The sequence below is a fragment of the Euprymna scolopes genome, chromosome 14 (genome assembly GCF_053919585.1).
Source record: "Euprymna scolopes isolate OS-2025 chromosome 14, ASM5391958v1, whole genome shotgun sequence".
NCBI classification, from domain to species: Eukaryota; Metazoa; Mollusca; class Cephalopoda; order Sepiida; family Sepiolidae; genus Euprymna; species Euprymna scolopes.
This window is the reverse complement of record NC_136495.1, coordinates 47,967,241-47,982,486: the sequence shown is the minus strand read 5'-3', so window position 1 is coordinate 47,982,486 and position 15,246 is coordinate 47,967,241. Positions and strand designations below refer to the sequence as shown.

The 15,246-nt window shown below is 34.4% G+C and overlaps 1 protein-coding gene across 1 annotated transcript; it reads left to right on the top strand.

Moving 5' to 3' along the window:
* Window positions 1–5,615: 5,615 nt before the first annotated feature.
* On the top strand, window positions 5,616–14,804 carry LOC145292980 (small ribosomal subunit protein uS5). Its single transcript, XM_080139222.1, has 3 exons — window positions 5,616–6,037; window positions 12,140–12,421; window positions 14,436–14,804. Exons 1-3 carry the CDS (start codon window positions 5,810–5,812, stop codon window positions 14,760–14,762), a joined length of 837 nt encoding a protein of 278 aa, XP_079995348.1. The 5' UTR covers window positions 5,616–5,809; the 3' UTR covers window positions 14,763–14,804.
* The last annotated feature ends 442 nt before the right edge of the window (window positions 14,805–15,246 follow it).

Here is a 15,246-nt window from a genome sequence, read left to right as displayed (position 1 = left end):
TATTTTTTTATTCATAATGGGGGGGGGGTATGGTTCCTCACACTTGAGAGATTCTATTTATAAACGATGCTACTAGGAACTGACGAATCAAATTAATTCACGTTCTGCTACCAACCAATCAGAAACCAGAATTGCTCCATAAAAATAAAAACCCTTTTTCTTTCCTTTTTTTTTTTTTAGCAACATTACATATGTTTTCTTTGCGTCAACACTGGAGGAATCTTTTGCTCTTTGACTACAAAATTATAAAGTCTGGAACCTGAGCAAAACAACTGCCTACTGAGAACCAGTCATCTCCAGGACTCGTATAGAACAACTAACCATTGGAAACTGTTCTAAAACTAAACATGGCTTCCAGTTCTAGACAAAGGGAAAAGACTATCACTTTGAAAAATCTCTTTCTTAATTTTCACTTTGTCTAATGCAACATTTCTTGAAGTTAAATAAGTTTCTTAATTCTTTATGCTATTCTTTATACATGTTCGGATGTTGGGGGCTATTCTAAAAATTTCCAAACATTTGAGTACTCATGAATGGGGCATCATGTCAAATACTTTCTTATAATCTATCCAACCCATGACAAGGTTAGTAGATCTTCATTTTCAGTTTCTTAGGATAATTGTGTTGAGTGGAATGGCATAATTACATTGACACACCGGTTAAGTAATGTTGAGCCTGGCTAGTACCAGATAGGTGACCATTTGGGCATTCTAGGCACTGTATGTGCTTTCTGCTTATCTCAGCATTGTTTCCAGTCGTCCTGAACCTCCACTTGCCACTGGTATTCAACAATGTCGACTCAAGAGGGGTTTGCGCAACTCTTGCCACAAAAATTTCACACGCAGGCATCCTTACAGTGGGTATCCATAGTCTGTCAAGACTGAAGGAAGCCATTGAGTGGAAGCTGATCCTTCGTGCGTCGTGATCTTTGTTAGCAGCTTTTCAGTTTCTCAGGCAGCAAATTGTTTGAGCTCCTACCATAAAAGTAATGATAAAACATAGATACACTCACAATGTCTCTTCTGTGAAAAGGAAAAAGTAGGAAGATGAAAAGGGCCTTGCTCACTAAATTTCAAAGACGGTTTTCTACTCTTGGCAACAGCACACCATCTTAGGATCTTTTAGGGAGTTGAGTTAGTGCTTTTTGGGCACTCCCTAATAAAATAAATAATTTGACACAAGCTACTGAATAAACGAACAAACAACTTTGTAAAACTTAACAAGGAAAAGGTTTATTGAAGCGAGTCAGGGTAAGATGCCAAAAAGATATAAAAAGATATAAAACTTGTCTGCCTTTGCCCGGTAGTTATTCCCAAGTGGGAATCGTCGATACCGGTGTAGGCAGAGAGAAAGAGTGAGGAAATGGGTTCGCTCTCTTTGGCATCTGACTGGAAAAGAAGGAGTTTTTCTCGTCCAGAACGGAAGCAGTTAGAGTTCCTTAGGGGGTACGGAAGGTCCCTGCGCTATGCCTCTGATTGGTCAGTATGTGCCATATCGCACAGTCAGGGGAGGCACTGACGCACAAGAAAAGAGTTCTATTTGTTTCTGCTACAATTTATTTGACTCTTTTAGAGGTAGAGGATTGCATCAGGATAGAGATAATTTCTGGAGAATGATCTCACCATTTTTCTTGCAATTTTAGCAACAGATCTGATGTATGTCTTTCATTTTTGGTTAGGCATAATTCCAGAAGTTTCTTAAAGCAGGATGTTTCGTCAAGGTGAAACTGGGGCAAAGAGGGCATATGAGCATCGGTGGTGGAAGTTTGGTTTGGGATGCATTAAAGGTGTGGCAACTCCAGTGAAAATTTTTCATGGTTTAATAATGAAATATCTTTCATTTACAAGCTCAAAGCTGATTGGCACAGGAATGCAGCTTACCTCCCAGCTTGCCCAATCATATGTCATGTCTCAGGCGAGTTGAGCACGTGATAATGTAAATAAAAAAGTTGAACCCAGACATTTTGCTCTCTTTTCACTATCTACCATACTTGAATCTAGAACTGGCAGCACTCATTGGGGACCTGTTGGCACTAAAAAGATGATTAAAATCCATCGCAACTTAATGAAAACACACACACACACACATTTAAACATTCTTTTAATTTCTTTCTAATAATATAAAAAGCAATGAACAGTATCTTTAATAATTTTTAATCAAGAAAATATCAGGAAGAGAGTTGGGTCCAAGATGGATCTCTGAGGAATGACAGCATTAATATTGTAAGCTTCATATTTCTGCCCATAACCGATTATATTCAGAAAGAAAGGATTTTAAAATTGAGAGGGCATCTCCAGCTATGCAGTAGACCTTTGTGCCAGAACCTGTCAAATGCTTTAGATATGTTAAGAGTGTATTGACTAGCTAAACCAAGCTGCTTGTCACATAAATAGAAGAATTTATACAATCGGAATCTAATCATTTCGGGGACAATTTGATTGTTTCACCGAACACCTATGCAAATCTATATTGCACAAGGAAACGCAGTTGTAATGCATCACTTTGACGCACAAACCCATGGGACTGCATTTTTATCTCTTCGTTTATGAATACAGCAAATGGGTAAGAATGTTAGAGAAAGCTCATATATAAGCGCTAGCCTGCCAAAATTTAAACAGTCCCGACAGTTTCCACAAGTAACCGCTAATACCACTCATGGTTACCACATATGCCGGCTTCTGTCTATTAGACATAAAACACCATCGCCAAGAATACTGAAGTCTAGACAACATTTTCTCAAGACATTAATGTCGCCGCTTGTAATGTCACTGGAGTCTAACTCTGAAGGACATTTAAAAACTATCAAGTTAAGACAGCCTTTCCACAAATCCCAGCAATGATCCTCCACATTATCACCGTGCGGACTCAAATGCTAGTATGCTAGTACACAACTTGGAACAGATCAAAGTGTCATATAAAACTGCAAACTAACAAAATATTCTCTCACTAAGGAAGCTAATGCAAACAACAATGAATGAATATTCTACGCTTACAAACCTTTTCTCTCTGGCATTTCGTATTCATAAAAGTTTTCTTCGCTAAATTGCACTGACATTAATACCTTCCTCAGTCTCGGAGGATTTCTTTCGTCACTAGAAACTCCCAGCCATACATTTACAATTAATATTATTTTTCCACTCGGATGATGTTCCCAAATTTTTGTCTCATAGAAGATACACGTCTCACCATATCATTAATGGACTCCAATCTTTTTAATTTCACTCATATGGGGCAAAAGAGCACATTCAAGAAGGACTGTGACTTGCACATACAAAAAAAAATTATCTTCTGGTTAATAAAAATTGTTATTTTAAATATTTGTAATTGTTCCCGGGTTGTCCTTATTTGCTGATATATTTTTTTGCTTGCTAGAAAAAGGTGTTTTCACCCATACTCTCGACTTCATCATGAACTCAGAGACCGGTCGATCCATCTTCCCACTACAAGAGCTATTGCTCTAGCAACAAAGTCATTGTCAATAGATTCACTGATCCTGTGCGATATTACTGTCAGCACATCAGCTATTGATGTCCCAGAACAAAAATCATGTTGCATGTCGCTGAATAGCTTGTTTTGGCAGAGTACAAAATAGACTTCTTAGTTGGGGATGCCCTTTTCTCTTCCCTGAAACCTCTTTCCCACACGTTGCGAGCCTGTTTTCCACACGTTGCGAGCCTGTTTTTGTTTTATCGTTATTTCCATGGCAAGTATTCATCTGAGCTCCAATTTCTAGTGCCTCCTCGCCAATCTTTTTCACAAAACACCCATCTAGCTGAAACCACTGTCAATAACTTTCCCCACTTTTTAACTGTGCCTAAATCAAAACATAGATTCCACGAACAAAGCTTCTTTCTTAGAACTGCCCGCCTGTGGAACTCTCTTCCGTTTTCCTTCCTGTTTCCCAGCTGACTACAACTTGGTTGTCTTCAAGTCCAGCATAAACAAATTCTTGATGAACCGTTCCCTTAAGTAATCCAATCTATCAAATTTCCATTAATAACAACTACTACGATATTCTTCCATTGATTACTGTACACTCAATAACCCTTATCCTCGAGTGGCCTCAGGGCCGTGATAAGTGGTGACTCCTTTGTAAAAAAAAATAAATAAAAAAAGACTTCTCTATTTATCACGGACTCAAGCAATTTACTCATGACACACAGGAGGCTGACTGGTCTTTAATGCGATGCAGAAACCCGATCCCTTATACTTTTAAATACTGAGCAGACTGTTGAGGTATTCCAAGGAAAACATTTTACCATAAGGCAGCCTTTTAACAACTTTGTTAGTATGGGAACTAGTTCCGATTGCAGCTTTCTATTTCTATTTTTAAAGATTATATTTTTAAATGGTTGAGAGGACATTTCCAGCTATTCTAGACCTTTACTCCTGATCTAAAATGGAACACATGCATCAAATCCGTTGCCAAGGTGGCTTGAAAAATGGTGGGATTCTTCTATCAATCCAGTTAATATCTCACTGCTGATGCAATTCTCTACCTATATAAAGGCCAAATACGTCCAAGGATGGAGTATTGTTGCCACATCTGGGCAGGAGCTGCTAGAAAGGACATCCTGCCTTGACAGAGTTCAAAATAGATTTCTTAGTCTAGTAGGGGATGCCCTTTTCTCTTCCCGTCAACCTCTTTCTCACAGAAGAGATGTTGCAAGCCTGTCTCTGCTTTATCATTATTTTCATGGCAAGTGCTCGACTGAGCTTCAATCTATGCCCCCCCCCTCATCAAACATCCACGAGAAACACTCGTCTAGTTGAAAACACTATCAATAATTTCACCCACTCTTTATCTGTGCCTAAACCTAAACGTAGATTCCATGAACAAAGTTTCTTTCTTAGAACTGCACACTTGTGGAACTGTCTTCCTGTTTGCCTGCTTTCCAGCTGACTACAACATGGTTGTCTTCAAGTCCAATATAAACAAGTTCTTGATGAGCCACCCCCTTAAGTAATCCAATTTACCAAATTTACACTACTAACGATTATTATTATAATATTGCCCCATTGACTACTATACACTCTTTAACCCTTAACCTCGAGTGGCCACTGGGCCTTGATAAATGGGGACTCCTTTGTAAAAAAATAAATAAATAAAAAATATTTTTTAAGCATATTTTTAAAAATATTTTTATTATAAAATTAAAATGTGATAATAAAAAATTTTTTTAAATAGTTTACATAAAAAAATAAAACTTTTCTTAAAAAACGTTTTAAAGTAAATATATAATTTTATTATAACATATTTTATTAAAAATAAACCATTTTGAAAAACAGTTAAGTTTGCTTATTTTAAGGTTGGAAAACATTCGGTAAACATTAATCAGAAGGGACTTTTCCAGGCCATTCACCGTGAAGGCGAACGGTCAGTAGCAACTGGAACCAAAAGAAAGAGAACACGAAAAAATTGAAACAATTTTTTTTTAATTATTATTATTAATAATAATAACAGCAACAACAGCATTCTTGCAGATTTATTTGAAGTAAAATTTAAAAAATGTTATTTAATTTAGGAGTATTGCATTATGGTCTACTTCCGGTTTCGCTAGGACGTATATAAATCTGACTTCTTCCGGTTCGGGCCTCTTTCTCACGAACCATGTAAGTGGAAACTAGCATTTTTCAATACTTTCTTCGAAATCTTATATCTTAACCATCCTTCTATTATTTTAAAATCTACACGCGTACACAATATTTCTCTATTTATTCGACATGTTTTTGTCTTTATTTGAGATGTAGGTAACTAGATCTATATTTTAACAAAGATTTTTTTTTCTAACTTTTCTTTCCTTCAGCAATGGCGGACGCAGCACCAGCCGGTGGACGAGGAGGCTTTAGAGGCGGATTTGGAGGCAGAGGCCGAGGTCGTGGACGCGGCCGTGGACGAGGCAGAGGTCGTGGTAGAGGCCGTGGGGCCAAAGATGCCGACAAAGAATGGGTTCCAGTCACAAAACTTGGTCGTTTAGTGAAGGATATGAAAATTCACACTCTTGAAGAGATTTATCTCTTCTCTTTACCCATCAAGGTACGTTCGAACCACTCTATGGTATTGTTGAAGCATTTTATCTTTTTTTTTTTTTTTTCTTGTAAAAACAAACTTTATAAACCATTAAAATCCATAAAAGTAAATTGTACTGTGCTAAAATAACGCTGCTGCATTTTTGTTACCGTGATTTATTTTTAAAAAATAGTATGCAACTTAAAGTGAAATTAGAGACTAGTTACGAAAACTCCCTCCCCATTTTAAGAATGGTTTTCTAAATGTAATTGCAGCAGTCACGGTAACAAATGTGTAAGTACCTTAACGTTTGGAAAACTTTAGCTTAAAAATGCTATTAAAAAATAGCACGGTACAATAAGTGCATAAGCACCAAAAAATTAATTCCCACGTGTTCAAAATGGCGACCATTGAACAATAACTCTAATAAATTCGAAATATTAGACAAAATAACTAAGGCTATGATGCAAGACAAAACGTCAGCCATTAGTGGCGATTCGCCACCTTCAAGATGTTCACATGCAAGAAAAATGAAATTTCCGTAAACTAAATTTTTTTTTTTTTTTTTTTTTTTTGTCTGACATATATGAGTCTAGCGAAAAATTCGGTGCCGGGAAAACTCGTCCCCTTTCGCTAGGTAGGAAAACTGGTCCCTTATTGAATAAATATCGATTGAAAACACATTTTATGATCGTTCTTGAAGGAGATATTGTTTTTTTAAAATAAACTATAGCCCCCCCCCCCATAATATTTTAAAAATATTTTTACTTGTTTAATGTTTTTAATAAAAGCGTTTATGTCCGTAAACGAGACCGCATATTTTTTTTTTATATTAATATAAAAAGAATTTACTTATATACTGTTTATAAAAGGGTAAAATCGATTTTTCTACCTCGCCGACTGTTTATTTAATTTATTTGGAATCGTTTATTTGATAAAAAAAAATGTCGAGTGTTACGGGAGAACGAGAAATAATGCCCGGTATATCACATCTTAGGGGGTCTTGATAATCGCAAAAAAATAGGGTACTGGTTGCGATTAGAGTTCCCTGCCGAACACCCTAAAAAAACAGACTTCTCCCTTAGTTGCCATAGTAACTAAACGATCATATTTTTTAAAATATAATTTAGAGGGGGGGGGGGATAAAACCTATATCTCCCTTCGAAAAGCAACCAACAAAAAATGATAAACGATAGCGGAGTTTTCAATAAAATTGATTAATAAATTTATTTAGTGATTACTTTCTCTCTTAATGATTTTTAGAATTTTGAAGTAAAAATTAAAAATGAGTTAACGAGAGATTGTTAGCACATGGCATCTCTCGCGCCAAAAAAATATTTCACTTTTAATTTATTAGTCAAATTTTTGCAAAATTTGACAGGACGACAATAAATGTTAATTAATAAAATCATAATTTTAAATAACGCAGGAGCTCATTTGGTATGACAGAAAACAAAAACATAACAAAAAAACTCATAATTAAAAAAACAAAACCAAAAGCGTAACGAAGAATCGAATCGCTCCCTGTTTTTTAATTTTTGGGTTTTGTTTTTATTTTGACTCCAAAAAACATCGTTAAAATAAGAACAAAAAAAAATTGTAATTAACTTTGTATGAACATAATAAACGCTTTAAAATAAGTTAACCTGGCTAAGTTCTTAGTGATTTATCTTTCAGATGCAAGGTTCATTGTTTACTTGCGGTTTTAACGATGTAAGATTCCGTTGTACGGAAGACCAAATCGGCCAAAATGTCTGTTTTTATTGGCGCTTTTCTTATTTTTAATAACATTTTTTTGCACCATTTACAAGTTCTTTTTACAAATAATTTTTTTAATACTGTAATAGTAAAATAAAGATACATTTATTAATTATACGGAAAAGTATTTCGTAATGTTTTCACGAGATTTTTTTCCTGTTGATTTCTTTTTTTTTTTTTTTTTTAATATTAAAATTGATTTACTATTTAAAGTGATTTTAAAGCCTTTAACATGACGGAGTTTATAATGAAAACCTAATTACCGTTTAAATTAAAATAATCTTTATTAGAAATTTGTAACAAAATTATAAAACTATTAGATTAAAATTAAGAACTTTTAATTAAACAACGTGAACATTTTATAATGAGTGTTTTCATGAAATGTATTTTTAATAAAAAAATAATCTTTATTAGAAATTTGTAACAAACAATTAAATAACGTGAACATTTTATGAGTGTTTTCATGAAATGTATTTTTAATAAAAAAAGTGAACTTTTTTTACTTAAACTTCATAAAAAAAAAACGTATCCAATATAGAATGTTACTAAAATAATTTTCCTTTATTCGCCGTGTTGAAATTTGCACGACTAGTTCCTCGCATCGCTCTGAGTTTGGCTTTGCAGATACTCCAGCTACCCTCAATGCGATTTGTGTGAATGGTTGGTGGGGTCATTCGGATCTGTAAAATTATAGGTGTGATTTACCACATCATGGTTGGGCAGGGTACTATATGCTTGTATATATAAACTTGTAAATGGTGCAAAAAAATGTTATTAAAAAATACGAAGAAAAGCGCCAATAAAAACATCGTAGACGTATATTATTTAAACAGTATATCAACTTAAATATTTAAATTCAATAAATGAATTTAAATATTTAAATTATGGCCGATTTTGTCTTCCGTACAACGGAATCTTACATCGTTACAACCGCAAGTAAACAAGGAACCTTGCATCTGAAAGATAACCCTTAGCCAGTTAGGTAGAAAACGGACACTTAGAAAATCGATTTTATTTTTACAAAAATATTGGGGGGGGGGCTATAGTTTATTTTTAAAAACAATATCTCCTTCAAGAACGATCATAAAATGTGTTTTCAATCGATATTTATTCAATAAGGGACGTTTTCCTAAATTCGAAAAACTCATCGGCTTCGATGTACGCAGTTCGATTGAGGGAGCGCTTAATTCTGAAAAGGAAAGAATTTTTGACGTGTAGTCTAGTTTTTTATTTTACTTGAGCTTTGCGCTTTTTCGGATATTTTTTCTTTGGTCGGAAATTATACGTAATTAACAGGAAAAGTTGTGACGATAGACAAAAATAGCGCGTATCAATAAGTGCATTCGATAGTTTTGCTCATCCGTGGTAATCTTGGGAGACACATTTTGCGGAAGTTACGTCGGACACTTTTAGCTTCGGGTGACCAAAACTGTATAGGATGAACTTTTTTTTTCTTTTTTTTTTTTACTTGGTCAATGTAAAGTTTCCAACTCCTCAAATCTTTAAAATGTTAACTTTTATAGGTTTTGGGTGGTGCTGAAAACCAATACCACATTTAAGTTTGGAGCAGATAAGTAGTTTCCATGATATGAAGAAATTACTTTGTCAAAAAGTGGGGTATCACTTTCCTATATAAATTTAACGCAAAATTTCCACTTTCTGTCCATCTACGAATTTCTTCACCCTCGAAAACCGACAATGATTCGTTTTTTTTTTTTTTTTTTTTTTTTTTTTTCCACTTCATAATTTAGGACGTTTTATTAGCGTCATAAAAAAAAAACAGCGCCGAATATCGGTTAAATTTGTCGGGTTTGTATTACTGTACACATAGATTCGAAAAAGTTGTCAAAAAACAAATATATAACAAATGTTATCAAAGGTAAGATAAGTTACTTTTCTACCAAACTGGATATAATTTTCGTGTTTTTATTCAATGTAACATGTTTATTCAGCTTGAAAACCATAGTGTTTACCGATGTATTGGAACATTCAAGATGGCGTCGGACTTACTCGTCTTTAACACGGTAAGTTTGGGAAAAGGTGTTATAAATAAAAAAAACTGGATAAAATAGTTAAAAACCCGCTCAATGTTACCGTGACATAGTTAATAGTATTTTGTCTAGTTTTTATTTATAACACCTTTTCCCTAACTTACCGTGTTAAAGAGGGGGTGAGGTGTGGCAGTGGCACCTCACTCCCTCTTTCACTGAGGTGCGATCTTGAATTTTCCAATACATAGGTAAACACTGCATGTTTTTCGAGCTGAATAAACATGTTACATTGAATAAAAACACGAAAAATATATCCAGTTTAGTAGAAAAGTAAGTTATCTTGCCTTTGATAACATTTATTTGTTTTTTGACAACTTTTTCGAATCTGTGTACAGTAATACAAACCCGAAATTTGTTTCGTAGAACTTCGTTCTATGACGGATACATACAATTTAAACTTTTTTTTTTTTCTCGGTATTTCATTTTTTTTTATGTCTTGACTAAACTTGTACATTTAAGGTGCTTCTGCAGTTTGATTAACCGAGAGAGAGACCCCCCCCCCCCTCTGTCCCTCAACGTCTTACCCCCAATGTAAACAATTCTTGAAAAAAATTAAAGTTCTGCTCGGTGTATGTCGGCGCGTTACTTACGGAAAAATGGTAAATTAAACTACAAAAGCACCTTAAATGTTGTGCAAGTTCTAATTGAACCCCCCCCCCCCCCCCCAAAAAAAAAAAAATAATAATAATGAAAATGCTTTTGGGAATACGATTTAAAAAATAGCGCAGTCAGTAAGTGCACCTTTATTTTCGAGGGTGTAGCCAAAACCTCCCACCAAATGTAAACAATTTTTGTAAACAATTTAATTCTTCTGCTCGGTTAATGTCGGCACGTTACTTATGTTAAAACGGTTAAACTGCATAAGCACCTGTTAAAAATCTATACAAGTTCTATAATTGCCCACTCCAAAAAAATACGGGATTGTATTACCGTACACATAGATTCGAAAAAGTTGTCAAAAAATAAATATATAACAAATAAATGTTATCAAAGGCAAGAAGTTATTTTTCGTGTTTTTATTCAATGTAACGTGTTTATTCAGCTCAAACTATAGTGTCGGAGTTTAACCGACTGGGGGGGGGGGCGTTTCTGCAACTCAACGGTTAACCTGAACTCGACATAGAAGGAAAAAAACAATGAAACTCTTAACTTGTGTGGAAAATCCTTCTCGGCTAACTGGAGTTGCAACGTATTGCCTCGTTGCTTACAACGACAAATTGTCTTTGTAATAGTAACTGTGAAACGTAACTTGACTAAACAAAAGTCCAACTAACACTTCAACGATAGGGGTGTTTTATAACCCACAAGTTGATGCTATGCAAAGTTCAGTCCGACCCACGTGGTGGTGGTGGTGGTGGAGAACATACTACTACTATAAAATCAGTCGACCAAGCACTGAGCGACTGCCTCCCCCCTCCACATCGAGTTCCGGTCAGTAATAATTACCACAATAGTGTTTAGATGTATTGGAAAATTCAAGATGGCGCCTGACTCTTTAACACGGTAAGTTGTGGAAAAGGTGTTATAAATAATACTATTAAAAACCACGACAACCTATGTCACAGTAACATATTGAGCGGGTTTTTAATAGTATTTTGTCTGGTTTTTTATTAAAACTTTTTCCATAACTAACCGTCTTAAGGAGTCAGACGCCATCTTGAATTTTCCAATACATCGGTACAACACTGGTTTTCTAGCTGAATAAAAATGTTACATTGAATAAAAACACTAAAAATATATCCAGTATGATAGAAAATTAACTTATCTTGCTTTGACAACTTTTTCGAATCTGTGCAGTAGCACAAACCCAAAAATACCATAACGTGAGTGCATTTCTTCATATCTTGGAAACTACTGGTTTCCTGGAATTTTAACCGATTTCCGAGGGTGGAAAGAAAAATCGTGGCCAAAGTGATTCCCCACTCTTTTAGAACTAACATTTCTTCGTGTCTTGGAAACTACTCGTTTGCCGTAATTTTAAACGTTATTTTCGTTTTCAGCTACCTCAAATCTGAGTGCTAATTTTAAAGGAATTTTCGAGGGTGGAGTAATTCATATTTACCAATGCCGTATTACTAATAACGCATTTTATTTAACTCTTCGAATCTAAAAACGAAATTTGGTCTTTAAAAAAAAAAAAACGTCGAGCGGTTCCAAAATGAAAAAATAACACATGGTTGAACATTGTAGCCAGTGCCTATTTGGCAATGGGGGTCCGACTCGTGTATGTCAGGCAAAAAAAAACTACTGCTTGGTCTTCTGTAGTTATAACATTTACCTTAATATCGCGCTCTAAAGAAATTTTTTTTTCCATTTTCAGGAGGCTGAAATCATTGATTTCTTCTTGGGCTCAGCTTTGAAGGACGAAGTATTAAAGATTATGCCAGTCCAAAAACAGACCCGCGCTGGTCAGAGGACCAGATTCAAGGCGTACGTTGCTATTGGTGACCATAATGGCCATGTTGGTCTTGGTGTGAAATGCTCCAAGGAAGTTGCCACTGCCATCCGGGGCGCCATTGTCCTTGCCAAGCTTTCCATCATTCCTGTTAGGAGAGGATATTGGGGAAACAAGATTGGTAAACCCCACACAGTTCCTTGTAAAGTAAGTTTTCATTGTTTTTTATCCTATACGTAAACCGGCTTTTTGGCGATTTTACAACAGAATACATAAATCATACAGATGTTACCAAAGACAAGTCACATTCATACCTACCTGGATTTATATATTTTTTTCTTTCTCAGTTGTCTAGATTTCCTTCCAAAAAGCACCTTGCAGAAATCTCGTTTTCTGTGTAGGTTGTCGTGTGAAGGTAAAAAAAAATACCGACTATTTGGGTGAGGTGTTGTCTTTTCCTATAGATTTCATCTCAAATTAGCGGTGACATTTTCATAATCAAGAATCAAATTTTTAAATTTGGAGGTTAATTTCAAAGTTTTCCTCATTACATTTTATCTTCAAAACCTACAGCTCTAAATTTTGCCCCACTTAAATTCTAGTTTCTTGCCTCTGAAGTAGTTTTTAATCCTGTTACAAGGTATGTTGAATTTTTGAAATAAGGTTTTATAATTTGGATTATTTGAAATACTGTTCTCATCTTGAGTGTTATTTTCAGTGTTTCAGCCAACCTTCAGATGTATTTAATTAAACTCTGAAAAAAAAAATCATAAAGTGCAAAAAAAAAAAAAAAAAAAGTTGGGAGAACTTATTCAAAGGAACGGGTGTATCAGAATTTTTGTAGAAATTTTTGACACTCCTAACACGAAACTGCAAATAAAATTAAAAAAACTCATAATTTCTCTTTTAAAAGTGGGTTTACTTTCTTTAAAGTTATATAAAACGTAATAGAAATATTGGTAAAACTATACAAACACCGTGACAGCGAATTAACCCTACCCCTAACCAATACCGAAATATTTTTAAAAACAGTAATGAAAAAGTTAATTGAATTTTACAAATTCAGTATTTTTCAATTTTTAAACTTAAAAAATCTTAAATTTTTCTATTGATTCTATTTCTACGATATTTTCAGGGTCCATGTGAAATGTTATGCTCTTTCCAATAAACCGAATGTTTTAGGCCAAAACTTTTTGATTACCCCCCCCCCCCCATTTTGAAATGTCTATTAAAAAGTAAATTTTTTTTTTTTTTTTTTTTTTTTTTTTTTTCGCAATTTCTGACACACCTAAAAGAGCAGTACATGTGTTTGACAAATTTTAGTAGATTTAGTATTGAATTTAACAATATGGGGAATTATGAATTTAAAAGTAATAAGTAATTTTAAATGTTAATTTCTTAGTGTATAAGTACTCTCCTTCTCTTTGTCACGTAATCAGTGCTCTTACCTTTGGCTTCTCGGATGAGTACTACTCAGATTTTTTATATATATATATATATATATATAAGTCAAAACTAAATTTGTAGAAAAAGATGCTTTTGCTGTAGTTTGTCTTGGCTCTGAAGTGTATTGAAAAGTTTTTCTAAAAACGTACAATTATCATTCACATAAACCTCTTCATGTCGAATGTTCCAAATTTTATTTTCTAAATTGCAGAATTTGTAACTTATTTTCTAATTGCTTTTTCCTCCTTCCAAAAAGCACCTCATTGAGATACTAATTTTCTATTGAGGTTGTCGTGTGAAGGTAAATTAAACACCGACTATTTGGGTGAGGTGGATTTTCTTTTGTGGATTTCATCTCAAATTAGCGGTGACATTTTTTTTATTTATTCATCTCTCCTCCTTTCTCCCTCAGTGTTACCAGATCAGGTTGAGGACATCTGCTTCTTGATCTAAAATACACCAAACATTTTTTTCCTTTCCTTTTTAACATTGTTTTGCCAAGTCAAAAATAAACTTTCATAATTACACCAAATTTTATACTAAATATTTAAATATAATGAACTTGAACTTCAGCAAATAAAATATCTTAACAATGGAGATTTCGTATCTCCCTGAAGCTGAATCTATACTATTTGTATCTTTAATACTCATTGGTTTAGAGGAAGTCTGTTTTTGTTCATATACTTTTATTCTTTCGATGCTAATTTTGGATGTGCTTAACTTTTTCCCCGTTCAAAGCATTGGAAATGTTAACATGTTTTGTTTTTCTTTGTAGGTTGCTGGTCAGTGTGGTAGTGTGACAGTCAGCTTGATCCCTGCCCCTCGTGGTACTGGAATTGTAAGCGCCCCTGTTCCTAAGAAGCTGCTGAGTATGGCTGGTATTGATGATGTCTACACCCACGCCAGGGGTAGCACAGCAACTATGGGCAACTTTGCCAAAGCCACTTACAATGCCATTGCTCAGACCTATGCTTATCTGACTCCTGACCTTTGGAAAGATAATGCTTTCACCAAATCCCCATACCAAGAATATTCTGATCATCTCGCCAAGACTCATGGCAAAACTCCAGTTCCAAAGACTGACGATACCAAGCCCTTCTAAAAGCTCTTGGCTCGATCAAGAATAAAGTTTTGTAAACTTGAATTTTGCTTTTTTTTTTTTTTTTTTTTTTTTTTTCTTTCTTCTTCTCCCCCTCTTTGATGAACTCAGTGTATATGTGCAGCCCCCCTGAAGTTAAAAGTATATAAGATAAAATTAACCAGAGAAGATAACTTTCATAATCTTTAAATATACCCCTAGAGAAATTATGGGAGCAGAATTAGTCCTTTGGGGATACTAGAACATGTAATACTTCCCCTCCACTAGCACTATCAGAATTTTTGTAGGAATTTTTGACACCCCTAACACGAAACTGCGAATACAATATAAAAATCTCGTAATTTCTCTGTTAAAAGTGGGTTATTTATTTTCTTTATGGATTATACTTCCAAAATAAACTATTACAGTTGTTTTAAAAGTAATAAAAATATTTTTTTTTTTTTTTTTTTTAAACAGTAATGAATTTTCCGAACTCAATATTTTTAAA